The sequence below is a fragment of the Maniola jurtina genome, chromosome 2 (genome assembly GCF_905333055.1).
Source record: "Maniola jurtina chromosome 2, ilManJurt1.1, whole genome shotgun sequence".
NCBI lineage: Eukaryota > Metazoa > Arthropoda > Insecta > Lepidoptera > Nymphalidae > Maniola > Maniola jurtina.
The window spans coordinates 14,093,399-14,102,799 of record NC_060030.1 but is presented as its reverse complement, the minus strand read 5'-3'; the positions used below and the strand labels follow the sequence as shown (position 1 = coordinate 14,102,799).

Genomic DNA, 9,401 nt, shown 5'->3' with positions numbered 1-9,401 from the left:
TCAAATAGGTACCACAGAAACAGAAATAACCTTTACGTCAGTCGTCAACTCAACGTCAAACTAACGTCAAAAGCAAAATGTAAGTTCGGAAAAATATTATTTTAGTATTTTCTTCTATTAATTTTAGAAATATTCTCCTATGAATAAATTTTATAATATAGTAGTTATAAAATATTTTTTGATTAAAATCCTTGTAATTTAATAACGATGCATTAATTACACTGCCATCTAGTATCTAGTAGACCCACCATAATTTTTAAAATCATTTCCACGCCATCTAGTGATGAATAGATAAACTACGTCCTAAAAAAGAAAATATATTGCCATCTAGTGAAAATCGAATATACAAGCTATATCTCTTCTGAGCTTCGTCAAGATTACTTAAACGGAAATCACAAACAGAATCAACGGATAGACATACAAGATTTTACATTTATTTTATTTTTACAGGATTTTATTTATTAATAGGAATGTAAACTTCGATAATGCTTTTAGAAATAATACTTACTTATTAAATAACTTGACCGTAACTGGAAGCTTTATATTGAGAGTAGCATTTCCGTTTCCGTCGATTTCATGCCAGTTTTCGTACTTTTATTGATGTCATATCCGGTTTTGTGGCGCCACCTGGCGGGGTCGCGCTCAAAGTTTTCGTAAATTGCTCAGCGCGGCCATGGCTTTATTGGCGTTTTGTTTGCCGTCGAAGCAACTTGCAATCAGTCAACACGAAACGTTGCAAGATATTTTATTTTATTTTATTGTGTGGTACTTTATAAAGTGAATTTGGTGAATAATTCGCAGTAAGTACTTATTTTTAATTTATATTACATTATGTAAAATGTAAAATATAATAATATGTACGTGATCAATATTTTTAACGGTTTGTCCGTTCGGATCACAGTACTTTATATTTATTTGCCAGAAGGTAGTTATTAAAAACTTTTCGTACTTGAGACGATGTAACAATTAGAAACCGATTATTAGAAATGAATTTCAAATATTTGAAATTAATATTATTGGCTAAAATTTACCTTTTAAGTCTGTTACAATATGGTCATTTTATTGAGAGGGTACATGACGATAGTTATGACCCCGATTGCATTTTGAAATGAATCCTCTCGGATTTATACGAGAAATTCTTTTAAGATTATGATATGTCTTTTCTAGTTATTGTTATTGTTAATTCAAATTGTTACATCGAATAGTAATGAAATTACAGGTAACCTTTATAAAAATAAAAATATCACACCTGACGATCATCAGGATGAAATCGAATAACAAAGTTCGTGTTTAGATTTTACTTTCAACAGGTTCTAACCATTAATTAACCAGGTTCCAGGTTTTTCAGGTTAAGCTAGCGCATCTTGGTTTTTACGTGTACCTACACAGTACATTAAAAAGTCTTTGATAAAACTCAAGGTTCATAGGCCTAGAAACAAACAAAGAGGTAAAAAAGTATGATACCTTGCAATTTCTAGCAGATAAAGCTTATGCAGCTATCACATACTGCATAAACAAAAATAAGCCTAGGTTTTCCTAAAAATTGTGCTTTCTTGACTTTATTTTTATTCGTATATAAATTAACTGAAAATCAATATTAACTTAAATAATAATATTAAATTAACTAAAATATTGACTGAAATCAATAATCAGACTTCGTCGGGTCTTTCCAGTAGCTACAGCATAGAAGGTATTGCGATGCGCTGCGAAATTATCACGAGCCAGGTGGGTCTTTTGGTTACATCCATATGGGAAAAAACGAGTGGAGTTTGTTAATATTTTTTGGGTCGAAAAGAACATATTTATTCAGTCAAAAAACCCGCCCCTCGTAGGGGCCATGCATTTCAAATGTTACCATTTCAATACATAGAGCTGCCATGACTACCTTTGCCGTGCATTGAGCCTATTCAATGATCAATATTATCCACTCTCGTGGGTTGGATACCAGTATGATCAATATCATTCAACCTTCGCAGGGTTGATCCTAACATGAGCAATATTATAACACCCTCGCGGGGTGGATACCAGTATGCTCAATATCATCCACCCTCGCGGGGTGGATGCTAGTTTGAGCAATCTCATACACCCTCACGGTGTGAATACCAGTATGATCAATATCATCCACCCTCGCGGGGTGGATGCCAACATGATCTATATCATACACCCTCGCGGGGTGGAAACGAACATACCGGTAATATCTACAAAGGTCATCTAAAAAGTTCTTATCGTTCCTCAATCAGGACTGGCGGTCCAAAAAGGTAAGTAAGCCACAGCATGATTATTTGCACGCGAATTCTCCAAGACAAATCAGAGAAACTAAACCGACCTCGTTCCAAGCAGGTTATTTAGTGCACTGTCTTTCGCAATGAAAGAAAATAGAGGCACCAGAGGTTATTTCAATGGTATCGCATACCAATATTTAAAAAGCCACCTATTGTTTTTCCCAAAGAACTGTATGCAATAGTGCGTAAAATGAATCATGAAGCTTGCACCGCACGCCAAGCTTCCTTTTCACCTTGTTTCTGGTACCGAACTCCGAAGTGTCATCCCGACCAAGATCACATCTTAGAGTACGAAACAACTATGTATGTTATGGCAGAACATTTCATTTTGATAAACATGCAAAGTCTGTTTTCATGTAGTGAAACAGTCTTGTGTCAGTGCTTCTTATTGAGGCCATACGGGAAAGTTAGATAGATTAGATGATAACCTACCTGCCGTTCGGACTAACCACGGTGTCTATGGGTGATATTAAGAGAATGGGAAATATGAGTCCTATTTTACTTAATCGACTTGTCATAGCAAGTTAAGGCAAGTACATGCTAAATGTACAAGAGACTTAATACATGTACATTTTTTTCATGCATTAAGTTAATATCTACTACAGTCGAACTTACTGTTTTTGGTATATAAAATTTGAGAATTGGTTCTTTGACCACGAAAGAGTGAGTCTAACTATTTAGAAATACTATGGAGACCCTAGAAAATGCCTCCAAAGAGGGCTGTTGGATGTAAGAACAGTTAGAAACGCTAGTTAACAAACCAATGACCGCTGGATAATCCAAGATCTATCCAATACTGGTAGGTCACTATTATCATTCGTTAGACGTCCACAGCTGGACATAGGTCTCATAAAGAGACTACCACATGCCACGTAATTACACTGCATGAATCCAGCGGATCCCTACGACTCGTTAAATGTCGTCTATCCATCAAGTGGCGATCTCCACGCTGCACTCCAAGCTGGCAGATGCGATAAATAAATTACAAGGGCTAAAGGAGAAATATTAGCTACCTCCACTAGTTCATGTTCTAGTAACGGATGCTTTGGATCAGGCTTGGGAGCATTAATAAACAATCTTCATCTATCATGCTCTTTGACAGGAAAGGAACAAATGCTTTACTCTTATCAAAATGATAGTCTAATTTACCCTTCAGAAGCTTCAAGAAGGCTCACTTCTTACGCCTTAGTTCAAGTCTCATTCAAAGTAACGACGAGACGTTACTCTCTCATTTACTAAGAAAAAGAGGAATGATGTTCATTCTTTCATTCATTCATTTGTTAATAAAGCATATTTACAAGGTTTAAGGATGTTGTTATCCTTATTGAATAAAACATTCCAGATACTGGAATTATGGCTTGACAAATACACCATAGCATACAATATTGTATCCGGTATGTATAGTAATCATGTAAATAATTTGTATCTAATGTCATAGCCAACCTCCCAGAGTGGCAATACAAGCTTGTGTGGAAATAATATTTGCAAAGTGGGTAATCCTGGAGGTCGATCTATTCACCTCGGAGAAAGCATTCGAAGTACACAACTATGCACTCTTAGATTTGATGGACCATCAAGTCCTGTTTCACGATGCTGTATCTCATGAAAGTTTCCATTGGCATAGTTGGTTTACACCATTATTTTCTATTCTTCGTCTTGACTCTTGACCCATCTCAATTGGTCAAAAGGAATATTTTTTGAATAGTTGATTTAGTTTATATAATTTACTCCGATCGAAAGTGTTTGGCGGGTCTCGACCGTTTATATAAAACACAGCCTCATTGACTCGCAATGGGTCTGTCATTGTCTTAAGAAGTCTAGAAATAATGAATGGTCCTATACATTAGACACATAAAACCTAAGCAGTAAATCACTGCTTAATTTCAAGCGGAAATCTATCTTGAAACTATTGAATAAGCTTGAAAACGTTGATCATCATGGTCTTTAAAGAAAAATATTGATACGAACCTAAAGTATCACAATTAGCACCAGTTTTGGCACATAATATAAATGACATAATTTAGAATTTTCATTCCTCTTACACGAATCTGTAATTGGATCTGTTATTGGGTGTATGAAATAAAAGTCAAGTAATGTTTGTTAATGCGCGTGTTTTATATGTGCTATATTAATGAATAAAAGCAAATTCACTCAATCATGTATTCATGTCCAAGCATGTTTTAAAATCGATTTCTTCAGAGGGATTTGAAATCCACCCGTTTGGGGTGCTAATAATAACTTATTACTTAACTAATCATTTGTAATATCTGCGTTTTTATTACTGCTTACTATTCAGATAACTTCATATTGCATCAAAATCGTACCTTAGAACGAATGATGTGTATTTAATAAAATTTGATGATTATAAAATTAAAATCTGACATTTGCCCTAAATTCGGCTCAAAATCTGAAATAGACAACCAATCAGAATTTGCTTGTAATAGGAATAGTCATAACGGGTATCTTTACCCTCTTTTTGGATTTATATGTGTAATTGGTAATTAATTATTGAACGACAGAGTATGATATGCTACAAAATATAATGCTCTATACTTTATGATGGTTAACGGATTAAACGTGCCTCTCGTACAGTAGGTATAGCAGACTGGGTAAAAACCTTTTTGAAAGAAGCAAGCATATCTGCTACTTCTAGTAGCATACACTCAACTCAGGGAAAATCATTCTTATGATGAGATGGCCCATGAAAATTAGCAATCAGCTAATACAATTCAAAATTTTTCTAAATGTAAAGTGATTGAAGGCAATGTACTTAGTCCAGGTGGTATCGCTCAACTAACTATTCTTCAGTTCTATGACTGATAGTTAAAATTCTTTTCTTTATTGATTTTGTATTCAAATAAACAAAATTTTGTTTATGAAAAAGAACATAATATCATATAAGTAGTTACTCATTATGGTACAAATGTTATCACATTGGCGTAGAATTCTAATATCTATTATGTGGCGTCACCAGGCGAAAACAAACAGGGTCTCAATATAAAGCTTCCAGTTACGGTCAAGTTATTTAATAGTAGCGTTTTACCTGAAAATAAAACGCATATTAAAATACTTACCTCACTGGAAGCTTTCAGTAATTCCTGCCTGGTGATATTGAGCCAATGAAGCCATGGCCGCGCTGAGCAATTTACGAAAACTTTGAGCGCGACCCCGCCAGGTGGCGCCACAAAACCGGATATGACATCAATAAAAGTACGAAAACTGGCATGAAATCGACGGAAACGGAAATGCTACTCTCAATATAAAGCTTCCAGTGAGGTAAGTATTTTAATATGCGTTTTATTTTCAGGTAAAACGCTACTAATAAGTACGCAGCTAATTAGGTACACTTCTTTTCTATGAAACCTCTTGAACCATCCCTGAAAATTCTTTCAATTAGCTGTAGGTAGATTGTTCGTTGTTTAACGAGTTTAACATCGTTAAACTTGCAAAGTGTAACTAGAATAGATATTATATACCTACATACAGTAACGAGGCTTCGTCGTTAAGTCTTATTATTTATCTCCGTTTTTAGCTAACCACTGCTTGATTGCGGAAAAACTGCATCAATCATTTGGCTGAATTTATTCTTTCAATTAATTTATTATTCTTGTTGCGACAATACATTGTAGCCAAATAGTAGTTATTCATTAGGTGCCTATGCTTTAAAACTCCAAAAATTACAGTAGATTATTGTGCCCTGATAACCTAGTGGTTAAGACGTGTGGCTCCTACTTGGAAGGTGGGGGGTTCGATCCCGCAGTTAAATATCACTTGCTTTAACGGTGAAGGAAAACATCGTGAGGAAACCTGCACGCTTGAGAATTCTCCATAATGTTCTCAAAGTTGTGTGAAGTCTGCCGATTTGCAGTAGGCCAGCGTGGCTAAGCTCTTCTCATTCTGAGGAGACCCGTGCTCAGTAGTAGGCCGGCGATGGTTGATCATTGCGTCTATTCCGATCAAACAATCTATTAAAAAGTAGTCTGGGCTAAGTCTAATACAGCGCACATAGCCGGGACTACAATTATTAATTTAGTACCGAAAGACAATAACAGATGGCGCTGTGTCAGACGAATTCGATGTATTATTCTGTGGTTAAGGTATCCCATATTTTTCTACTAAATTTTCGTTTTTAGGTCGAATCCCGTGGGAACTTTTTGATTTTCCTGGCCCAAATTAGCTTATGTCTTTGCCTGGGATGCATTCTATTTCTGAATCAACTATCGTCAAAACTAGTTGAATAGATAGGCTTTTTTACAGCCTAGCAGACAGACACACAGTTTCGCATTCATAATATTAGTATGGGTATCATACAATAGGAGTCGAACCTACTTACATCCTCTCTGCCTATAGTGGCCAGAGCTTTTATACTTAGTCATACGTAGCTTCTGGTTATCTGTGGTAGCAGTACTGCGTAATTATAACTATTCAGTCGAGTAGGAATAAGGGTGAGGATAAAAATCAAAGAATACAAGAGAACGTTCGAGTAATTTTGCATTTATTGGGTACGAGGAACCATCCTGTCAACATAAGCTACAATGGACATTCTGTTTACAGTATATTTACAATATCAGAATCATATAATAATTTCATATCTAATAAATGGAGTAAATTACTGCATAAGTATTCACAATAATCAAATAGCTCATAGAACATCTATACACATACGTAGTAACGTAGCCTTGTACAAAATACTATAATATATAATTACTAGGAAATAGTCACAGTCGCTGGGCTCACATCGGGCAACCCCTGGAGTCCACTAACTACTACACATCACCCAGCCATTTTGTTCGGTTACTCAACGATAAACAATAAAGCAAAATTTAAATACAGCGTTAAACTTAATTACACGTCTCGCGGAGTCTCCAGTCTCCGAGGCAATTCCTTCCTCTCCCACGCTCTACTCGTATGTACAACCACCTCGCGACTATTACAACTTGTACTATATACAAACAATTTTTAATCATTAAAAAAATACAATGTTAATCGCTTTTTAACCTCTATTTATTATCGTTTATAAGTATAGGATTGGAATAAAAATAGTTTTTTTTTTTAGTTTCAGCGTGCAAAATCCACTAAAGCCAGCGTTGACGAGGCTACACTCGCAACGACTAATTCTAAGCGACTCTTTACTCTTTAGTAACTAACATCAATTACTGATGGTACATCCGAACATTAAAGTTAACTGTATTCATTAATAGTATACGACTAAACGAAAACATCACACATGCAAACAACTACTGACAGATCATTATACTTGAGAGGCCTCAGGGTGAATGAATATTTGCTTGGCGGAATGAAATACTGACACATGTATCTATTATATTGAGTTCGTGTTATAGTTTGACGTACAAATAAAAATTAAAAATACTATGAAATATAAATTGAACTCTTTATTATGTGAAGAAATGACACATGGAAACTTGCAAAATATTAGGCCTTGGGCTAGATAGAATTGTTTAAAATTGATCAGGAGCAAAACGCTTTCGTCTACATAACAAACTAAGAAACATTTCTAAGGGATCAAACTCATTCAGCGATCAACAGAAACACTCGGTCATTTCTAAGAATCTCCTCAAACTAATGGATAAACCTTAAAATATTCATAATTCCATAAACAACTGCAGAGTCAAGTTCACATCACAATGTCATTTTATTGTAACACGTTAAAAGTTACTCGATAAATAACTTAAATTACATACTTATAAAAAAATAGAAAATAAATTAACAGTCATTGTTCAATGCGTAAGTATTATTTAACTATTTTGTTATATTTTATCATATAAACACGACTTACGAGATAGTTTCTTATGTGGGGTAGGAGGTACGGTACGGATACCGGTGCGTAGACGTAGACCTTAGTTACGTCGCTACGCCGACACTGAAGAGGCTCGTCGCCGAGATGCGTAGCGGAAGCGTGGCGGTTAGCACGAAATTCTGCACCCTAAAGATTAAATAACGGGAAAATATACTTCTATGAATCCAAGCATAATGTCGAAGCTCGCTGAGCGCGGCCGCTTCGAGCGGGTGATGCGCTAACTAGATACTCGTGGCGTAACCTCTCCGTCCCTCCGCGCGGGACCGTGCTCGAGCCCACTCGACGCACGAACTAACATAGCACAGCCGGGGCGGCTCCCCGGCCCGCGAGCCGGGGAGCGGTGTCACGGGCCTGCGGCGGCGCCCTACGACACGGGCGGCTGCGGGCCCTGCGGCTGCGGCGGCGGCTTGGCGCCCGCGGCCGGCAGCTGCGCCAGCGTGTCCTGGCTGGCGTGCGCGCGCAGGTAGCTGTTCTCCACCTCGAGCTGGTTGATCCTCTCCATCAGTTCCGCGATGCGCTCCTTCAGTACTTCCACTTCCTCGCGCACCGCGAACATCAAGTGGCTCTTAACCAGATCCTGGAACAACGCAAACACGCACGTTAATAACTATCAACACCAACATGATCTTATAGCTAGGTCTAAATGATTTTACTGTTCTGTAAAATCTGTCTATCTGTAAAAGACGACAACTAAAACCTCATAAATTGGCAACATTTCAGAACGTACAACATTTTTTTTACATAAACGAAAAACAATCTTCAAGAAAGAATTTAAATTCAGTCACCTCAAAAAAGTCACGAGAAAAGAAAAGAAAAAGCGCTTATAAAAAGTCCTATAAATTATCTCAATAAGAAATAAATTTTAGAATAAAGAAAATATTGACAGAAATTGTCCATAGCCAAATCATATACGGACGACGGTTTAGTTATGATAACGATTCAATAATAAATAATCAAAACACTCGACTAAAATAAAGACTCCTCGAGTCGCACAAAACAAATAAACTCAACACGGTGCAATAACTCAAGAGATTTCAATATAATATCGCGATAAGAGCGCTCAAGAGTCCGAAAATTTTAAAGTCGAACAAAAAATACACAAAATATAATCACAAAAAAATTATTATCGACAACGTACTTCTGGATTAGGCACGACCACGTAACAGGGATCTTTTTGACCCTTCTGTCTGATTTCGTAGAGGCAGGCATCACGGGGTTGGATAACATCAATCATGTTTCAGTTTGAGACCGGTTTTTCAGGATGACTTTATATGCGTTGTAAGTCGACGACGACTAAAGTA

The 9,401-nt window shown here is 36.6% G+C and overlaps 1 protein-coding gene across 2 annotated transcripts in view; it reads right to left on the bottom strand.

The window, feature by feature from the left end:
- Positions 1-6,760: 6,760 nt before the first annotated feature.
- LOC123874131 (protein bunched, class 2/F/G isoform-like) overlaps positions 6,761-9,401 on the bottom strand; it is a 195,877-nt gene continuing 193,236 nt past the window's right edge. For both annotated transcript variants that reach the window (XM_045919335.1, XM_045919343.1), the window contains one exon: positions 6,761-8,677. In XM_045919335.1, coding sequence (XP_045775291.1) covers positions 8,465-8,677 — 213 coding nt within the window. In that variant the 3' untranslated portion in view covers positions 6,761-8,464. The remainder of the gene's footprint in view (positions 8,678-9,401) is intronic.